The sequence below is a fragment of the Condylura cristata genome, unplaced genomic scaffold (assembly GCF_000260355.1).
Source record: "Condylura cristata isolate star-nosed mole 26May11 unplaced genomic scaffold, ConCri1.0 scaffold00016, whole genome shotgun sequence".
Classification (NCBI taxonomy): Eukaryota; Metazoa; Chordata; class Mammalia; order Eulipotyphla; family Talpidae; genus Condylura; species Condylura cristata.
In genome coordinates this window covers 37,945,469-37,967,322 of record NW_004567117.1, presented here as the reverse complement: position 1 = coordinate 37,967,322, position 21,854 = coordinate 37,945,469, and the positions used below count along the sequence as shown (strand labels likewise).

The window sequence follows — 21,854 nt, the reverse complement described above, 5'->3', positions numbered from 1 at the left end:
TCAACACTAAAATACATTATTTAAATAAAGACAAAAGTCACTGCATCAAAAGAAGACAAAGTATCCTTATGAGTTAACTTAAAAATCTGCAGCTAACATTTCAGTTACTTACCAGGATGTCCAAGGTTATGTAGTTCATCTAAAATGAAGAGAAAAATAAATCAAGTTTAAACAGTATCGTTCTGATTTAGCACAAATAGTAAGAGTTAGCTAAATTAGATTTTGAGCTATTAGTCGTAAGACAAGGCGTTATCAACTCAGAACTTTTCAAATGCCTGAAAAGAGAAGCCACACAAATGCTGAACAGGAAAGAACCTGCTGTGAGCATCACCTAGGACTTCTGAGCTGTTTTCACTTTCAGCAAGCGGTAAAAAGCTCAACAGACTCATTCATGATTTGTTCACTTTTAGATATCCTGGCCAATTGTGAGACAAAAATAGTCAAGATAGATTTTTCTGTGGCCTCCACTATAAACATCTTGAAGCTCATTAAACAATTTCAAATGAACTTTTTTTTAAAAAAGATTTACTTATGCATACAGAACTGGGGTACAGGCCACAGGTGCAGTCATCTGAGAGGATTCACCAGAGACAGAGTGGGGAGCAGAACAGGCCGACTGACAAGTCCACTGCTGAGGGGAGCAGCGGGCGGGTCAGGAGAGGTCTGCCGTGCTGTGTGGGTCACCTCCGGGGCAGGGGGGGATCGAACTCGTGCTGACGTGGCTTCAGCTTCTCAGTGCTGGGCTCTAACCGCTGCGCCACCAGGGAGGGCCCTCAAATGAACTTTTTAAAAAATGAACTGTAAGTTTCAGGATCGTCTGAGATCTACAGAATTACTGTGCGGAGAACCCCACTTGCACCCACGCCTACGCCCCCTATTTTGAACACCGTTTGTTAGCCGAGAAGATCTGTCACGATCCCGAGGGCTGCTTTGGTGGCCCAGGGCCCTGTCGGGCTCCCTGTTGCATTTCTTGTGTTTCCTTGGCTCCTTCCTCTTCATTGCTTCCCTCAATTTGATGACCTTAACAGTTCAGAGCTTGAGGGTGAGGTACTTTACAGACTGTCTTCAACAGGAATTTGCCTGACATCCTCCCGTGGCTACACTGTGCACTGTGATTTCGTAGGCATGGTGTCTACAGTGTATTAACCTGCGCTTCCCAGCCACAGCACAGATCTAGCAGACATCCCTGGCATGACAGACATCTATTTTCCCCTTGATAAATTCTGAGGACAGAAATTAACCAGCAATAAATTACAAACAGCGTACTGTTCATAGTATCCAGGAACTTGTTCTTATCTGTGATATAAAATCAGCTAAAGAGTGGCACCAGCCACAGCCACTTCCTTTGCCTTTAGCACCAAAGTCTTCACTCATTTCCAGCACTGTTCTAGCCCATCTTCGGCGAGGCTGCTTCACACAGCCTGAATATGTTTACTTTTTTGTCGTGGTCCGCCTTCTCTCCTGGGAGTCCCCATACTCTACCCTCTTCCTAGGAGATACTTTAAAAATTTATATATTCATAGTCACCATTACTATTATCTTCCAGGATGGTTTCAGAGCTTTAAAAACCACTCAGTCCCCACCCCACCCCTTATCCCAGGCAAATATCTTTAAAAATGCATAACGTGCTGTGGGTAACGTCACGCAGGTACAAACGAATGTAGGGAGCTGTTCATGATCTGTGTCACCAACTACAAGCGTGTCCACTTTGGAGGCTTCTGCAGAGTGCCGAGTTGGACTGATATTTTCCATCAGATATTTAGATATTTTTGGAGTAATTCTTGTTGAATTTCTCAAAGTGTTCTGAACTTATTTAACAAAAAATTATTGCTTCTATAGTGTTTGCTATTTATTTTGAAAAAAATTAGAGGGGACACCTTGCAGGGAAAGAAGTACAGAAAGGTGACAAGTCACATGTACCACCCTGAGCCAGTTTCTTCCTAAAGGCCTTTACCTCAGGAAAGTCAAGAAAATCATGCAGTGAGAAAAAAAAAAAAAGAGAGACGGAAGAGGTGATTGGTTCGCATTTCTTCATACAGCTTCCCTCACACAGGCCTCACAGGCCCTGGGACTGGAATCCCTGATACTAGAGGATTTCTGTTTACAGCTCTGTCCTGGGATGAAGCCAGTGTCACTACAGCATTTCCAGGTGACATCATGCAGATGTGAAGAACAGGATGGCCAAGAAACACGAGATTTAACATTATTTTCTTTGCCCAAGGAGAGCCAAGTTTATATAATAAAGAGGCAGAAATTGAAAAAATACTTTGCTATCCATAAACCTGATCACACCAAGGGAAGATTTAAAGCTAATACATTACAACTGATGTAGAAATCTCAGTTAAGTGAAACAAATTAGAAGCTTCCATTGACACAGCTTTTCAGTTCTTGTTCTGTATTATAATAAAGGTAATATGGTAGATTTACCTACATTTTGTACTTTCAAAAAACTGATCTTATCAATTTTGTATCAAAGCAGAATATTTACCCTTTTATAATACATGTATCAAACAAGAAATTTGTCCTGAAACTTTGCAGAGAAGACGCCTGCAGTTGAGAGAAATCTGATGAAGGCTAAAAGTGTGATAAAGCTCTGAATGACTATGCAGGACAATAGCCACTTGGCTTCTCTACAAAATTTATGAAGACAAAAATTAAAAGGGTAATTTGTAGCTGAAAATTAGCAGTGTTTGCTATTCATAAAATATACAGGAAGTTTACCCTCACATGCGATGAAAATCAATTGAAAGTCATTTTAATAGTTTGTCAGTTTAGTAGAGTCTCTATGGAAATTTACAATCCCTCTAAGACTAAGATATAATAACCCAGGATCAAAGTTCTTTCTTATAGCGAGTATTTTTTCCATCACTGCACTCGTAGACAAGAACATTCCACCAGTCCCAAGAGGAGCCAGCATGCAGGGTCTCCAGGTGCGAACCAAAGGATTACTCTACCTTCAGTACACTCCACTGCCTCATCTGTTCTTCCTTGTTCCGGAGAAAACAAATGTGAATATACTGTAATTCATAATCTTAGGAATGGCAGCCATCAAGCAAACAAGAAATAAATACCATAGAAATATGCTGACAAATCAATATATGCAGTATTGTCTCTTAACACAATAACAACATCATGCAGTGTAAATAGACTACCCAAATTACAATCTTCATAATGGACGGGCTGATGATTACTTGTCGTTCTTTCCTTGACGTCTGCTTTTAAAATATGTTTCATTAAAAATCTTTCCCCCACTGACATCGGTGAATTGGTGGTGGGAAGCCCATGGTGGTTACAACTGAGATGGAAAAAGGCACAAAATGATGCAAAAATAAACTATCATATTATTTTAAAAAAAATTCATTTTAGATTAAAAAAAATCTTTCCCCATGGAAACAAGATTTTTACAGTGAAAGTTTCAAAATATACTTCCCCCATAAATGTCTCCAAATAAACCATCAAATTCAAAAATAAAACAAGCCCTTTTCTGATTCTTTCTGCTTTGCATGTGAACTTAGCTGACACATTTACTATGCATGTTCTCAGATGTCTATATAAATGTTATAACTTGTGACAACACAATATATCAAATAAAATGGGGTAAGAGAAAAAAGGTAGTCGAGTTTCTGTTGCTAAACGTTTGTTTCCCTCAGCCTATCCCACTGCCAGGGGTGCGGCTTACCTATGATGACCTCTACCTTCCTGCTGTCCTGGCTGTCTCGGTCATTATACACACGGCACCAGTAGGTCCCCTGATGATCCAGACCCACGTAAGGCACCTACAGCAACGTCAGAACAGACATGTTTCCTCTTCAACTTTAATTGACTGGGTGAAGGAGATTATTTTTGGGGGGGGGGGAACCCAACCCTATAGAACAACATTTCAGATGGCTTTGGACATGCTAAGATTATTTCCATTCATTAGGTTAAATAGCAGCAAGCAACTGAGAGAAAACTTCTAAGAGCGGTGGGTTTGCTGCGATTCTACTGGACATCTTGTTCTAAATCCTTAGATGTGGCAGGGCATTGCTTTCAAACACTTTTACGATGTGAGAATTACTACTGAATACGGGGATTGCAACTGAGATGGAAAAAGACATAAAATCATGTAAAAATAAACTATTATATATATTTTTTAAAAAGAATTACTACTAAATAATGGGACTTGCAACAAAAATACTGAAAACATTAAAATACCCAAAGACGATGAAGAGCAATGGCCTCCGTACTTTTCAATGGAACCATTTCACGAATTACTACCCCCCCCCGCCCCAACTGACTCCCTACCGTGTAGTTTTTTTTGGTCTCATGTGTTAATGGCGCTTCATTTTTGAACCACTGGTAGTGAGGAATGGGGCTTCCCACAGCGAAACAAAACAGGTTCAATGTGCTGCCAGGCGTCAGCTTCTGCGATCTCGGTTCAACACAGATCTGCAGCTTGCTTTCGGAGATACCATCCAGACTTTCTTAAATTAAAAAACAAAGAAATCACCAAGCCTAAATAAAGTCTCTAGGTTAAGAATAAAAGCCAGTGTTTTCACCTTTCATTTTTATTAAAGACTTACTTATTTATGCATACAAGAACTGGGGTACAGTCCAGAGATATAACTGGGATATAGGCCCGAGATGTGGGGGGTGAGAGGCTTCGCCAGAGACAGAGTGGGGAGCAGAAACAGGCAGATCCACAGAAATACACTGCTGAGGGGAGCAGTGGGTGAGTGAGGAGAGGTCTGCTGCACCATGTGGGTCAGCTCCCTGGCCGGGGATCGAACTTGTTCTGCAGTGGCTGGTGATAACCTCACAGTGATGCTCTTTAACCTCTTGCACCACCAGGAAGGCCCCTCACCCCTCATTGGTAAATAGATGGGTTCTCAAGTTTACCTTTCATTTTCTTTCAACAACCTTTAGTAACATCTCCCAAAGTGTTTCATGAAACAGTAGTGTTCCTAGAATACTCAGAAATGATTCGTGGATAGTAGGATGTTGTAGATTATGGTGGGTTCATCAGGGTTTCTTCATTGCAGGATTTCACAGAGCTTTTGTTGAGTTAAGCAGTTGTGAATGTAAGAGGGGAAAATAGTTCAAGTGGTTTCCAAATGTATTTGGCCACAGGATCTTTTTGGTGGAAGCAAAGGACCTACTAACATGTTGGATGTCAGTCCTATTCAACACAGAAAGCGCTACGTTCTGCTGTTTAACTTGACTTGCTAAAACAGGAGTGTTGTGGGCCCTCCCTGGTGGCATAACGGGTTAAAGCACTGCATTATGAAGCTCTCCGAAGCCACGGCAGCATAAGTTCGATCCCCGCCCTGGAGGTGACCCACATGGCGTGGCAGACCTCTCCTGACCTGCCCGCTGCTCCCTCAGAAGTGTACTTTGTTGATCTGCCTGTCCTGCTCCCCACTCTGCCTCTGGTGAATCCTCTTACTTACCACACCTCTGTCCTGGATAAATAAATCTTAAAAAAACCAAAAAACAAAAAAAGGAGTGTTATGATTAGCACTGAGTTAGGGTGGGTGTGTTACCACAGTGTTTCTTCCCAAGACAGGTAGCAGGAAGTGTTATTTCTGAAACACTCATTACCACTCCACGTCTGTGAGGACAGCGGCTTCTGCCAAGGTTATGCCAACTAAGGCTCCATCGTAATCGTCAGAGCCAAACCCTCCACACTTGACCAATGACCCTTGCGTGAACAGAAATACACTAGAAATATATAAATCACTCTTTCAATTAATCGCAGCTGCTTTTGGAGATTACTGAAGTATAGGAAAAGCCAACAAGAGAGAAGGGTGCTGCCATCAACCTAGAAGTTTTATTTCGCAATACATGTTTTAAAAGTAATGCAATGGTTTGGGAAAATATACACTGCACGGAAAGGACTGAAAGTCAGGAAGACTATGCTGGATTTTTTTTTCTCTCTCTCTCAAATCAGACACCACAACTTCAAATCCAGGAGAAAAGGCAAGTCTGGGAAGGTAAGCAGCAGGGGCAGGCTGAGCAGGGTTCTGTGTCACCCTGAGACATATTCACATATATTAATGCACATATTCACAGACCTTCCCAGCGGTGGCCGGTGGTCGGAGGGGTAAGTCTCAGTGCTATGGTTATGGCGGCAAAGGCCTGAGGTCCATCCCCAGTCACAGCTGACCCACGTGGCACAGCAGACCTCGCCTGCTGCTCCCCTCAGCAGTGCATTTCAGTCCATCTGCCTCTTCTGCGCCCCGCTCTGTCTCTGGTGAATCCTCTCATGCCCCACCCCTGCACCCCTGCCCTACAGCCCAGTTCTTGTATGCATAAATAAATACAAATAAATATTTAAATAAGTAAATAAATGCACATATGCACCCAGGAAGAGAGGACCAAAGCACTGCAGGCCGGGTAAAGCCTTCAAGCTGAGGACACTGTTTTGGGGGAAATACAATGTGGGCATTGGGTGCTACTTTTGAAACTTTGAAATTATTTGACAATAAGTATTTAAAATAATTTCCATCCCAACATTCAGCTTAACGGATCACTTACCCTGGAAATTTCCTGTTACTTCTGCGACATCACAAACATCCAGCTGTGACCACTGGCTGAATTCAAAGGTGAAATTATTATTAACGCGACAGACGTAAAAGCCCGCATCTTTCACATGCACTGTGTTGAAAACAAGTTCTGAGGCATTTCCGTTTGGAATCTGTGAAAGAATCAGAGGCTCTAAGTGAATGACTCATCAAAGCACACCTATTAAGAACATAGGCGCTGTGATTTCTTTGGAGCTTTTAAAAAAGTGTGTGTGTGTGTGTATTTCCAAGTTCTAAAGTATCTGTAACTTAAAAACATGCACTTTGATGCCTAAAAGTGGATGACTGGATTAAAAAGGTGTGGTACATATACACAATGGAATATTACTCAGCAACCAAAAAAAAAAAAAGAAAAAAGAAAAGAAACACATGTCTTTTGCAGCAACATGGATGGAGCTGGAAAAGATCATGCTTAGTGAGATAAGCCAGAGAGAAAAGGAAAAATACCAGATGGTTTCACTCATAGCAGGAGTATAACGGACCAGGCGAGAAAATAATGATGAACAGCTATATACCAGAGACATTTTGTGGGGGTGGAGTGGAGAATGGGATCAAAAACAGTGGGGGAAGGGAAATGCACTGGACTATGGTGATGGCACATGGGTGATTTGGTGATGGGAAACCCAGGGGATTGCAACTGAGATGGAAAAATGCACAAAATTATGTAAAAATAAACTATTATAAAATTTTAAAAACATGCATTTTGAGTAACTTAGGACCTAGCTCTTAGAAATAGACAGTCTTTTTGAAGCCCATTAAACAGAGACTTGAGCTTTCTCACACATACCTTCCAAAAATTCACTAACAACTTAAGAGCGTTGAGTCACTCCCAGCCCGACTCCATCTCGGCAGTCCTCACGAGTTACCGAAGGCATGACACGCCATGGGGAGCGGCACGCTTAGTCAGGTCTGGTGATTACTTCACTTCTGACCACACCAGCTACAAGCCCATGAGCAAGCTAGATCACCTCAAGCCTCCATTTTCTCATCTGCAAAATTCTGAGGCTAGACCCCTTAACAGACAGACTTCTTTCCAAGTCTGGGCTTCGGAAAGCACATCAGTGATGGGGGGGGGGGGGGAACGGCCGGTCCGTGAGGGTTCCCAGCTGTGTCGCAGGCTTGGGTCACCTCCTTGGCCGCTGCTGTTGCTCTGTCAGGGCACTGGACCCGGCCCGTGCCCAGGGTTCACTCTAGCCCTGCCTTATTCAGGCGCTCTGGCCGAGCACTGCACCAAGCTCACTGCTTTCCTCGGCACACCTCTTCCCCTGCCCCGGAGCAAGAGCATTTTGCTGGCTCTCTGAGAACCGGGCCAGCACTGCTGACAGCCCTGTGGTGGCCTCCACGCTTGCTCTCCCTTGGCCGCGGGCGCCCTTCCTTGCTCCTCAGTACGCTTCTCTCAGACAGAGTTCAGAGAGACACTCGTCTTCCTGCCACCAAGTCACAAACCTACCCTTGCCTGTCCCTGCTCATGACTGTTCTCGTCCCTGATGAGAATGGAAAAGTGTCTTCTTCACAAAGGCTCCTTGGGCTTAGGGGTCTGTGGGCTCCACTCAGAACCCTGGTATTGCTAGAGTAATTCAAGCTGAAGCCAGCGGGGAGTCAAGAGAAGCAGAAAGACGCCCCCTCAGTGCCTCCCTTATCTATGAAAAGCAGATACTTCTGGAAAATGAGGCTGCCATGAAAAACACTTTACTCTTAGGCAGGAGACCAAGAGTAAATCTCCCAGGCCTTGCCCACCCCCCTTGCTTATCAGATTCCTTAACCAAATTCCTAAAAACACTGAGGATGATAATGCTATTAGTTTTCTATCATTCTCTCTTCTTATGACTTAGGAATAGAAAGATGTTGAAAAAATTACCTCTTTATTCATTTTGAACCACTGGTATTGTACAAAAGGGTGTCCAGTTGCCCGGCAACATAACTTCACGAGCCATCCAGCCAAGACTGCCTTTGACTCTGGGTTTACAGTGATCTTTATTCCTTAAAATAAAAAGGTGAGATAAATAAAATCACAGAAAGGTTTATTTTTTCTTGTTTACATTTCTGAAACCAGAATAAGGAGTATTTTGGAAATAACCTGTCTATTCATCCTTGTCATAAATCTCCCCTTACATCTCCTTCCCCGTCAGATTACGAGCTGGCGAGTTCCAGGCATCATAAAACCAGGAGGAAAGAAACTCACCTACAGAAGACTTTGATCTACTGGACTTCCCCGCAACTGGGGGAGAACCTTGTTTGCCATATTTCTCCAGTTCTTAGAAATGTTTTTTCCACGTTCTAACACCCCTGAAGCCTCCCAGGCAGCAGCCACAATGGGGGGAGCTCCGGGGACACACGGTCTTCGGCACCCACGGGCCACCGAGTGGTGGGTGACCCCGCTGTGTTGAGGGGCCTTTCCCAAAGGCACTGGGATTTCGGCGTGGCTGTCTTGGGCACCTCAGACCCCACGTGTCCACCCCCTGCTGACACCCCTTCTCTGCCTGATGGGTCTTCAGCTCAGATCAGATAACCCAGTTTCAGGCCGACCCCTGGGAATCGCTTACAAGGCAGCCGTCACCCCTCGGGCCCCTGCACAGCCCCCTGCCCGCAGGTGATTTCTCTGCTGCCCTGCAGCTTCTTCCGTCTCACCGTCTTCAGTGCCGTGACCTGAGTCCGAGCCAGCCTGAACCGGAGCTACCTCCGGCTGTGAACTTGCCTCCTTTTCCCAGCCAGAAGTCAGTGCTGGAAACACACTTGCACCCACATCACGGCTCTGATGAGAGCCCTCCCCTGACCTCCCCTGGTATTCTGAAAGAACCCAACTCCGCACTGGGCGCTGGGGCCCGCAGAGCACTGGCCGCTGTGACCCCGCCCCACGTCCTCGCTGGCCAGGCCGGCTGGCCGGGCCTCCCTCCACGGGAAGCCGCGCTCCCGCTGCCTTGCCACTCACCAGTCCTCCGCCGGGTTTTCCGCCAATCCTGCCTCATTTCTGGGCCGCTTCCTCCTCAGGGTCTGGGTCTCTCAGTGAGCTGCTCCCCCCACCCCTGGTTCTGTATTACATGCACCCAGCTTTTGGCCTCCAGTAACCATCTCGAAGTCCTTCCTCTGGTCTGTCTCACCTACTGATCGACAGGTTCCTAGCAGTAAGGACTTTTTGGTCACAGTCACCAGATCCTTTGGCACCTAGACTCATGCTTGCGTGGGGGGCGCCGTGGGTTCCACTCATACTTGGGGGGGCGGATGCGCACGACAGCCATAAGGAAGCCACTGGCAGCAGCGTACCGGCTGCTCAACAAAGGTAAGGACAGAGCATGGCGCAGGGCGGGGTGTGCCAAGGCCCTTAACTGAGAAGTTCCTTGGCAAAGGGTAAATAAATGCACAGCTTCCTGGCAGGTGCCAGGCACAGAGAAAGGCTCAGGTAGCACCAGTTAGTTCATAGAATTAGATCACAAAGAAGCAATCAAGTCCCCACAGGCAGAGGGTCACCCAAACTAGCTTGGCAAGTTACTTAACTTTCAGACTCTCTCCTCATTATGAAATGGCAGGAGTGGGTTTCTGCAAACCCAGGTTTCCTCAGGCTTCTAACACCCACATGCTCTTGTTAGCCCAGTGACTCGTTTTGTTCCCCCGGACCTCGACGGAGGTGTGCCTGACCAACACAACTTGCGGATACGACTGTCTGTCTTAAGGCCGCACGCTGTGATGACCGGACGTGGGTACACGCCGTGACGTCGTCACATCCAGTCAGTGAACGCATCCACCGACTCAACAGTTGCCGTTTTCCAGGGGTCGCGACGTGGCTGCCCTGCCAACCCCGTCTTCGGCGCAGCGAGGCTCTCCCTATAGTCCTCAAGGGGCGGACACACCCGTATTTATTAATATTGCTTCACAGACGAGAAGTGTAAGGCAAAATGTGATTTGGAAACTGCCCTTGGTGAGGAGGAGAGAAAAGAAATTGCAAAGCCTCCCGAGTTTCAACCACACATTTCCTTCCTCCCACAGGGCCTGTGTGCCATAACCATGGCTGTCCTTTCATCACCCTCACGCAGAGCCCACTAGTCAGAAGGTGCTGAACAAAGGTAAGGAGACAACATGGCACAGTGTGGGGTGTGCCAAGGCCCTTAAATGAGAAGTTCTATTTTAAAGGGTAAATGCACAGCTTCCTGGCAAACAAGTCTATTTTCAGATAACATCTGCAAAGAAGTCAAAAAAGTTACTTGATTTCCTGTAAGCCGAGGAGGATCTGAGTCTATGATGGAACATGAGGATTGTGCTTTCAACACACACAGGTGTAGATCGTCAGATACGTGGCGTTAAACCATCACACTAAACGCCCTGCTGGGACAGCAGGGTGAGTGGTGACTCGACAGAGGATTCGCCCGTGGCTCCCTTCAAGTTGTCCTCTCTCGTCATGCACTCAGACACTGACGTTAGGAAACAAGCGACTACTCCAGGGACAGGTCTACTGCACACACTACAGTGCAGTCATTTTCACAAGCCCTGTACCCCAAATTTCCCTCCAACAGTTACCATCTAAAAGTAACCCTCAAGGTTATCCTGAAAAGTTCTAAGTCACCACTGAAACAGTCTTCCAAGTGTGCTAGAGTAAGAACTATTCCACTTTCCCCAGCAATCCACCCCCGTTACACAACCAAAACATGTCCAGTTCATGTGTATCCTCCTCAGAACATTCTACAACCAGCAGATGACGTGTTTTCCTCTTACAGGTCTTTTTCATTAACGTCGACCCTGGCTAAGCTTAGTCACATCCCAAGTTCTTTTACGTTGTAATGACCCTGAACCCCCTAGCAGGGAGACACACCTCTCAGACCCCATTTATCTCTCCCTTCCTGTCTCTCTACTGCTGACTTCTCCTTACTCCCATCCATACCATCTTTATCTCTTCACTTTTGACTTCTATTGTTTAAGTAATATGAAAAGCCCCTGTACGTAAAATACAGTAGTTGAGTAATTTTTAATTTGGCAAGAAGAAAAATACTAAAGTCTGTCGATCAAAGAGACACCTGAGGTATACTCCATAACTCAGTTCCACAGACAACCCAGAAATTTCCAAGTGTTATGGAAATGATACTGAGTTCAGCGCAGGGTCAGCAGACTGGGTTCTAATTCTCACTTTGTCACTAACCAACTGTGACTTTGCCAAATGAAAATTTCTGGAAATTTCGTTTCTTCCATAAAAATGCTTGCTGGTAAAATCTGAATGCTCACAGTAGAGCTGTTCCGTGCTCCACTGAACTGTGCAGGTAAAATGTGAAGTCCAGGTGTCTTAGAAACGAAAAAATACTATGGGCCAATCCTTGCTCTTACTTGAGAGACAGCAAAGTAATAAAAAATAAACTTGATATCAGAAACATAACAATGAATATGCTACAGGGATTAAAGAAAAAAAGCAAAGTGGTAGCAACTAAGAAAGGGGTGAGGCGAACGGGAGAGGATGGCCTGTCTCTGTCATGCCTCTCTCCCATGAAGGAGCCCCCCACCAACCTCACAAAGGCAGGCTTGGGAAGAACCTTAGGATTCACCTAATGAAACCCACATGCAAAACCTTCTACTTCTTGCTCAGGATACCTCGTGTCCAACTCTGGCTAGTCATGCAGGTCAGGACATTCCCTGACAAACATTTCGGAATCTATATAACTCAATTGATGGGTCAGTAAATCTCCAATCTCCATTTAGAGTGTTTTTTCACATAAAACAAAAGAAAACAAAAACATTTTGAGCTGAGCATCTAAACTCATCTATATTTTCCAAGGACACAGATGCCAATATTGGTTGTTTTGAGATCAGGGTGTTTGATCCTTCCACGAAATCACTGAGATCCCAAAATCCGTTACAGATACAAATGTTTGAAACAACTGTAGCAATTTATTAAATCTACATGCCCAAACCCCCGCACCCCCCAATCTGAGATGACCCAAGGAATAAAACAGAAGCCATCAGTGCCAGAGAGTGGGGATGGCACCACCCACACATGAAAGCTATAAGCTATTTCTCTAATGTGCAGTGCTGGCAAGACCAGATGGGGCAAGCTGGCAGAGCACGTGCGGTGGAAAAGCCCTCCTGCAGAGAGAGCAGAGGAGGACCCCTCAATTCTCGGGCTCCTCTAGAAAATATATGACATGTCAGACCCATGAGAGGTATGAGGGAATGCTCATGTGATAGTGACGAAGTTCTATACAAGAACAGTGTCTTCAAAGGAGATGCATGCTGGAGCCTTTGGGATAAAGTTTCTATGACATCTGCTGAGGTAGTCTGGCCAAAATACAGCCACACGTTTATATGTATGTATGTATGTATGTAGAGAAAAAGGATAAAGTAAGTATGAGAGATGTTTATCTTTCCCTAACATGATCCTTTGGAAGTACTGACTGACTAAAACAACCCTTCTGAGTCAGGAAATCTGCATCTTCCTGCTTTCCAAGACCTAATGTCGTTGATCAGTAGGCCTCCGGTCAAGGCCTGCTCTGCCGATCACCACATTGTGATGGTTGCCCAGTGGCTCTTCATTAGAAGAAGTAAGGGGTAGGAACAGTTAATGCAGTGAGTTAGAGACAGCTATTGTCTGTCATCAATTAGGAGATTTCTGAAGGCAATGTTGATTAGTTTTTATCTCCCAGTGCCTTGAACAGAATCCAAAGGCTGTGGCAATTGGAATCTGCTAGTGCAGGACATTTTACAGAAACCCAGGGTCCCTGTGAACTGAAGAAATGACTCTGAGAAGTGGGTATGATGTCAGGGTCTCATCATCCCCTTCAGTAATTACACTTCATTACTCTGGATGTCAAGTCTGTAGAGCCTTGCAGAGCCGCAGCTGATGCAGGGACTAAAGCTACGTGAGTTGCATGTGGACACATCGAAGCCTCACATCTCATAATTTGTTGCTGATCATGGCCTGAACTCTGGGATTTCTGGTTTTTCAAAGTGCCCTATAGATTCATCTTTGGTCCAGCAAAATTCATAGGAGGTGCATGCTAGTTAGCCAGTTTTGGCCATGTCTGTCCTTATAGCTGTTACTGTGGCCAAAGAGATGGAATGTGCTGATGTGTTTGGCTTAGTGTCAGGAGGGAAGCTGGGTTGAGTCAGCTTTGTAGAAACCACATGGATCACCACACAAAACTGGGCCTAATGGAAGGAGAAAGGAAACAGTGGAGGCAGGGGGGCAGGGGGAGATAGCCAACATGCAGGGTATAGTCAAATTGTCCAACTGTCCCCCCAAAATCGTCTACAGTTGATTCTGATATTTGCTTTTTATAAGGTTTTTAGTCTCACCTGGGGATTGTGGGTGGGGGAGAGAGGGAGGATCCATATATTTACACTTTTCAAAAATATGTAACACAAGTGGGCTGATCAAAGGAGATATTTTCTTCTAAGTTTGTCTTCACGAACTTCTAGAGAACACACCTAAGGGAAAAACGTACCTGGGCGGCTGAGAAGCTGAAGAGCTTCAGTGTACTCCATGGCGACCAGGAAGTCACTGAGTTCCGTGACTGTACACCCTTTTTCACCCATTAGCTTCAGCAAACATAAGCTTGGGCTCCCTTCAGGCTCCAAGACCTTAAGAGAACACTGCTCCAGGTCCAGGCAACTGAAAACGACACATTTAACTCAAGTCAACAATTTTCTCCCATATGCTATATGCCACATTTGGTACCATCACAGGTGCAAGAAGGAATAAACCAAACTATTAAATGCTGAAAAATTATTTACATTATGAATGCTATTTATTTTTGCCATATGGATGATGCCTCTTTATTCTCATCTTCAACTCAGCTCTCCTGATTACTGAATCAGGAAACTGCTCTGAAGAATCTTTACGGTTGAAGTGGCATGTGAAGGAAATCTGGCCTCAATTAAACAAAAATGTTACCTTTAATTTAGGAAGAAGGAATTTCTTTACTCTTTCATGTACTTTAGAGTGTAAGATACTTGTACTTTAGAGGTGTGCATCTTTGAGACTCATTGAACAGTGAAGAAAAATGAACATACAAACTAGTGTTCACTGTAGACAAAGTAGTTTGCCTCTGTCAATTCATGTGAGAAACAGGAAGCTATAAAAGTTTATGCTCTGTATGATACTTTTTACATACACTACATGTGTGTTCTTATACATACAAAATAATTTTGAAGATCGTCAACTGGGTGCTTAGAGAGGGAACCAGTTATTTCCCTCTCTACCATTAACTCTTTTATGCTGCTGAATTTTTCACTATGTGCATACATTGATAAAAAGTATATTCAATAAGACAATCAGTGCTACTGATATTCAAAATACTTTTAAGCATCTAGAAATACCTTAAGAAAGGGGACAGGCAATCTAGGGTGTGTGGGCCCAATCTGTTCAATCACCAAATTTTTAATAAAGTTTTATTGGAACATGGTGTTCGTTCATTCACACACCTACAGATGTGCGTGGCCGCTCTTCCATTACGACAGCAGAGTTGAGTAGTTGGTCTGCAAGGATGAAAGTATTTACTCTCTGAGCCTTTACGGCAAAAAATTGCTGACCCCTGCTCTGAAGGGCCTTTACATTCTGTCTTTTTAAATATTTGACACACATATGCAATTTCCTTTTCGACGTTTTTGTGTTTAGTAGTGATAAACAAGGTTAGAAGGACTTTAAGATCTGACTGTAGAAGGCCCTAAATAATGGGTCAAGAAGTGCGAACTGCAACTGTACCTAACATGCCTCTGTAGATTCCTCTTTCAGGCCAACTTGACTTATAGTTCAATATAAATTCCAGCTCTTCTGTGAGGTCCTCCCAGGCCAACCCGTGCACTTTAGAGAGTCTCAGAACAGAGCTTATCGCATGTGTGAGGTGGGGAAAAGGTTTCTGTAAAGCTCCTACTGCTTCTATCACATACTTCTCATTATTTGTCATATTAAACATTTTTTAAAAGGCTTTATTTTATTTATTTATGCACACAAGAACTGCGGTGTAGGCCAGAGGTGCAGGGGGTGAGAGGACTCACCAGAGACAGAGTGGGGAGCAGAACAGGTGGATCTACTGAAACATGCTGCTGAGGGGAGCAGCGGGCAAGACAGTGGAGGTCTGCTGTGCCATGTGGGTCAGCCCCCAGGTTGGGGATCGAACCCATGACTCAGGCCACAGTGGCTGGTGATAGCTTTATGTCGCTGAGACTTTAACTCCTGCACCACCAGCGAGGCCTACCAAGCAATATGTTTTACCTACATTATCTAATTTAGTTCTAACAATCCTATGAAATAGATAATAAATATTACTCTTTAAATTAGTTATGGATGCATTTTTGATTCTCATGATAATCAACTTTATCACAGAATTACAAATCTTGGGTGACCAACATATAAATTCTATGGCAGCTTTTAAATAAAACTGATCAAATGAACAGATCAGGAATATTTCAAGTCACTTGCCAGCCTGACCTTGCCACAGCTGTGTTATTCTGGCATTTGCCCCTCGTACCTATGGGATTCCTATGATTGGAAGTCACCTAGTAATACTGGGCTGTGAACAGCTAGTTTGGGTAAGAAAGAATTTTAGGTAGGGAGGGATTTAAACATTGTGCATGGAGGGGAAGGGCTTCTGTTTTCAGGGCGTTTACTAGAATCTAGTTGGGTGGAGAAGACATGTTAATGAAAGAAAGGCTCTCAGTTCCAGGGAAAAATGGTGTCTGGTAAAATGTGCAGAACTTCTGTAGAGGAGGACCTATGAGTCAAATTCAGGTGACTGTCTGTTTTGTGAGCTAAGAAGGTGTTGTATTTAAAAAATAGCAAAGGGGGCCTCCCTGGTGGTACAAGGATTTAAGTCTCAGCTCAACGAAGCTATCTGCAGCCACTGCAGCACCAGTTTGCTGCCTGGCCAGGGAGTGACCCACATGATGCGGCAGACCTCTCCTGACCCACCTGCTGCTCCCCTCAGCGGTGTACTTCAGTAGATTGGCCTGTTCTGCTCCTCATTCTGTCTCTGGTGAATCCTCTGACTCCCTAACCCCACCTCTGGCTTGTACCCCAGTTCCTGGGTACATAAATAAATAAAAAAAATAGTAAAATGAAACCAAAAAAATGGGGATATTAAAAGATTATTAAGGTTAATTTCTTAATTATGCTTATTTCTAAAGCTGTGTTAGCCTTTTCCTTAAATGGCTTTTTGAATAGCTTCTATTTTGGTAACGTGATAATGTCTCCTGTCAATACATTAACTAGGTATTTTTTTTTCCTGTGTCCCAGTTAAAGTGTGTATTTAAACCCGGTTCCTGTTAAATGTTAACCACCCTGTGTTGGGTCAGTCATTCCCAAGTTCTGGACTGTACATTAGGGGCAACACATTCTGAAGTTTAAGGCTAGCTGGTCAAAAATCAGGACAGGATTTTTGAAAGTGTTACTGTCCTTTCTCTTTGTGTCGTCGTGGTGACCACCTGCAGCTGCAATATCAGAAAGCCGAGGAGCTTGCTGGTCCCAGTTTTGTAGGATTTGTTTGTAGCATTCCCTGTTCAGTGCCCAGGAAGGAAACAGGAAGGCAACAATCCCAGAATAGCCAATTTTTAAAATAATTAGAAAGTGGAATTTAGAGTAAGAAGTGTGCTCACATGGGAACTATGACTCAGAAAGGTTATCGGGATCTGATACAGGAAATTAAGAAGTAGTCTCCTGAAACACTGGTGCATAATTAATGTTTATACTGATATGAAGAAAAGGAAAAACAATTCACCCCCCAACAAAGATCAAATTGAAGCAGACAGTGCTTTCTCTTCCCATGCATAAAAAACAGGAGAAAACAGAAGTAAACATCCTTTAATTGATTTTCTGCCTGGGTACTGGCTTTCAGTTAAGATGATGTGCAGATATGCTCGATTTTATTTTCTTCCTTTTTTAGTTACTTTTCTGTAAGACTGTGCTTTGAAGTGGTTTCTACTAGTCTTAATTTGGAATTTCTGATTTAATCGAGATTACTTTATTACTGAAACAAAAGAAGTGTTTTTTTTTTTTAAAGTGTATCTACAGTTATCTTTACTTTCCAAAATATCCAATCACAGAGAACACTATACTCCCTGGAGTAAATATACTGAGGCCTGGCTTTAAGTTCTTTTGCTCCTCATCTTGGAATCTTTATTCATTAATTCAACAGCTATTTATTTACGAAAGATTTACTTATTTATGCATAGAAGAACTGGGGTATAGGCCAGAGGTGCAGGGGCAGTGAGAGGATTCACCAGAGACAGAGTGGAGAGCAGAAAAGGCAGATCGATGACGACGTCCACTGCTGAGGGGAGCAGCGGGGGGAGAAAGGAGAGGTCTGCTGCACCCTGTGAGTCAGCTCCCTGGCCAGGGATCGAACTTGGACTGCAATAGTGCTTTAACCGGCTGCGCCACCAGGGAGGGTCCTCAACAACTATTTATTAATCACCTACAATGGACTCACGCTTGAGAGGTAGAGGAACAAGTCATGTGGTTCATCTGTGGAGATAATCTCAGGTCACAGTAGGTACAAAGACCCTACAGTGTTCAAGGAAAGAAGCTACCTGGGCAAGAGGGGAGATAACGGGGGATCAGGTCAAATGTTCACCAGTAGGAAAATGGTGTTTTACTCCCAGATGGGAAAGTCAACTGGAGGGCTGTGAGCAGAGGAGGGAGAGAGGGTGACACAGTGATTTGAAAAGCTTCTTACTGCTACACTGCGAACAGACAGGGCGTTGGGGCAGAAGTTAGCTGGCTACTGGAATGTTTCAGGGGAGAGACAATGGTGTCCTGGCCCAGCATGGCACAGGGGACGCTGGACTGTAGATGCAGCTGGAGGTACAGCAGACAGGATTTCCTGAGAAACGGGTACGGTGTGCAAAAGCAGAGTCAGGAACGCCTCTGAGACAGGGCTGATCAACTGGAAAGATGCAAGTGTTACATGCTGAGAGGCCGAAAGTGCCAGACAAAGAGGGGTATGGAGGAAGCCAGGTCAAGTTTGCTGCATTTGCCACACCCATTAGTCACTCAGGAGGAGACGGCAAATAGGCATCAGCACATAGAACCTGGGAATTCCAGACAAAGATCTGGGCTGAAGATACGAACTGAGACGAAGCAACTGAAATACCTGTTGCGCTATGGGGCTAAGGGATATTACCATGCACAAAGGATGGGGCGAAGAAGTGTCGATGAAGCGATGCAAATAACCCCTAAAGCATTCCAGAATCCAGAGACTGAAGAGAGGAAGCGGAAAACTGCTGCTTCAGCCTTTTGCACATGTTCTCACTCAAACTGCCTGTGAGCAGAATCCCTGCAGATGAAGGAGCACCTTGATTCAGCAAGAAGGCAGGGACCGCTTTCCCTGTCCGCATTCCACAGCCCCATTCTGAGCTCCACCTGCCACAGAACTGAGGTAGCCACCAGCACCTCCAGAAAGCTCAGCTGTGTTGGGGGCTCTGATGTTCCATGCCACCACAGAATCGATGCAGCCCTGACACGATATGCGATCCCGTCCCTACCGATACCAACAGCCACTGCTCAGGCTGCAATGGAGCCGCGGCTGAGTTTATGGCCGGGGCATTCCCACATGTCCACGGTTGTGGGGAACAGCTGTGTGCAAGGACTCATGCTGAATCATCAACCACCATATGAAAACATGCGAATTACTCTTAATCTCTGAGGGGCAGTTCAGAATGGACTCAGGGTTCACTCATTAAATTCTCATCTAGTTTGAGGAACGATGTGCAGAGTCAGAAAAGAAGTTAAAAAAAAAAATCCAAATTAGGCAATCTTTTGGATGTTAGAGCTGTGAATTTAGAGACCGAGGGAAAGTATTTCTTCCTGGGACTGGCTCTTCACTTGGACCAGACCCTCCAGCTACAATTCCTCTGACACTAGAGAAAGGTATTTCTAGGACCTGTTGTCATCAGTATGAAACCAATCTGTATGTCTTATCAGTAGTTCCAAGTGATAATCTTTTGTCACGTCAGTTTAACTCTTTTCATTCAGCAGGGATATGAGCTTATCATTCTCCAGTTCTCTAACCTTCAACGTTTCCCTCCTTACCCCAACTAACCTAACGTGGGCCTATTTTCATGTTCCTGGAAGATTGGTGGAACCAGTTTCTTAGCAAACCTCCTACCCTGAAACCAAGATGCACCAATGCACACCTTTTTTGCTTGCCACCTCTTAGCAAGTAAACTTTTCTCTGGAGTCTACCTTCATCAGGGACATGGCCTGACACCTCCCAAACAACACTACACCTTTCACACCTTCAACAAACCTGACTGAAGGCTGGGGGAGGACAGCTGAACACCTGACGTGGGACACAGCAAGTGCTCGCTCGTCCTGGCTGACACAGTCTTGGAAACTTCGGTGTTAGGTGAAAGGCGGCATGGGGAAGAGAGGGCTTCAGATGATACTTACTCAGTGTCAGCTGGGATTTTGTACCCTCAACTATGTTGAAAGAAACCAAGTTACTAGAAGACTTGCTCATTTAGAGTCCACTGGCCATATTTCCTCAGTGGCAGGATCTTCCTTTGCTCCTTCATCAACAAACAGGAGTCTTTGCCAGGAAGCCCTCCTCAAGGAGAGTCTAGGGCCTTCCCTACTTAGAGTACTAGTAATATTACAGTGCTTTGGTGGGCTTACCCCCAAAGAGGACCACTTTTTGCATTACTGTAAGTCTAGAAAATCAGAAATCAGAATCTTATTTTGGATTGTCCTTGCACAGCTAAAAGCACAGTGCGTTTTTCTAGCACAGAAAGAAATCGTGTCACTTGTTAGCTTGACTTTTTTATTTTAAGGATTTATTTATATATGCATACAAGAACTGGGGGACAGGCCATAGATACGGGGGATGAGAGGACTCACCAGAGGCAGAGTGGGAAGCAGAATAGGCAGATCTACCAAAATACACTGCTGAGGGGAGCAGTGGGTGCTGTGGGTCAACTCCCTGGCTGGGGATCAAACCCATGCTGCAGTGGCTGCAGACAGCTTCACAGTGCTGCGCTTTAACCCAATGTGCCACCAGGGAGGGCCCTTGTTAGCTTGACTTTGCCAATTTTCCACCTTCTTGATTTGGTGCTCACATCATTACTTCTTTGTTGGGAGAAATCCTCTCAAATCATTATTCTTGGGTAACCCCCAAATCTCTGAAGCTCAGGGCTGTTATAAGGGTTAACGTAGATAATGCATGTGAAAAGTAAGTTGCTCAACTGAGGATAAACCTCATTATTGTTAGCACCCATCATGGCACTTCATTTACTTGTCTATGTCCTAGAATGATAGTTGATTATTATTATAATCAAACAGGAGCTACCTTTGCGACATCTTTTTTATCTTCTGGAACTTCCAGTGGATAATGGATACCCTACCCAATAAATACTAATTTTGGAAGAATAACTCCTCTCTCAATTCAAAAGTATAGTATGTCTAAATAGGTTTCAGGCAGAAGACATAGATTGTTAAGAGATGGCCGCTGTGCTTATGCAGTTTATAAAGATGTATACAAATAATCATCACACAAGACAAAAGTCTAGGGATGGGAGAAGCCAAAAAACAAAAAACAAAACTAAGGGGTGAAGGCAAAATCCTGTCAATGTCATAGAGCTGGGGTTCTAAGGGCGATCAGAAAACCTCCTGAGACCCCTTCACAGAATCCACAAATTCAAAACGATTTTTCGTGATAACACTAAGGAATGTTTTCTTTATTCATTCTCTCAGGAGGGGATTGGATTTCAAGATTACGTGACCTGCAACGGCCTGAATGAGGCTAGCTCTCTGCGATTAAACCAAGAAAATTTCAAAATGTAAAATTATTCTACCCATTTGTTTTTTTGGAAAGTTAGTTTTTCCACAAAAACATGTTATTTCTTTCATGTTATTTCATGTTAACAGGCTATTCTTTTTAAGTACGTTGACATCAAAAGCTTTGTTTTGGTTTTAATTTCCAACACGGTAACTATCAATCTCTGTGCTATATGTATATGATATCTAGAGCCCACATCGAAACCCTCTGGGTCCTCAGTAATTCTAAGGCGTGTCACGGAGTCCTGACACCAAAAACGTCCAAGATCTGCTACTACGGTTGTCTCTGCTCTGTAAGAGGAAAGTAGCTTTACTTATGTAACAGGGTGAAGTCAGGGGAACTTGGTAAGTCGGTTGGAGAGAGAAAGAAGATGAGTTGAATTTCAGTTTTCCTCGCCATCCTTCTCTCCGATAAACCGCCTTCGTGATCTGTCCCTAACGCTCCTCTCAAGATCCTCCAGCGTCAGCCTCGACTCCTCACTGGGTCCAGCCCTGCATCTCGGTATTCCCAGGACCTGGCCGGGTTCAGCCTCTCAAGCTGACGCAGG

At 44.4% G+C, this 21,854-nt stretch overlaps 1 protein-coding gene across 1 annotated transcript in view; it reads right to left on the bottom strand.

Annotated features, from left to right (window-relative positions):
- The window catches only part of MALT1 (MALT1 paracaspase), a 38,419-nt gene extending 24,278 nt beyond the window's left edge, over positions 1–14,141 (bottom strand). The window contains exons 1-7 of the mRNA XM_012725947.1: positions 13,982–14,141; positions 8,422–8,543; positions 6,517–6,676; positions 4,285–4,463; positions 3,680–3,776; positions 2,955–2,987; positions 113–139 (exon numbers count right to left, since the gene is read on the bottom strand). Of these exons, the coding sequence (XP_012581401.1) occupies positions 113–139; positions 2,955–2,987; positions 3,680–3,776; positions 4,285–4,463; positions 6,517–6,676; positions 8,422–8,543; positions 13,982–14,072 (709 nt within the window). The 5' untranslated portion in view covers positions 14,073–14,141. The remainder of the gene's footprint in view (positions 1–112; positions 140–2,954; positions 2,988–3,679; positions 3,777–4,284; positions 4,464–6,516; positions 6,677–8,421; positions 8,544–13,981) is intronic.
- Between the last annotated feature and the right edge of the window lie 7,713 nt (positions 14,142–21,854).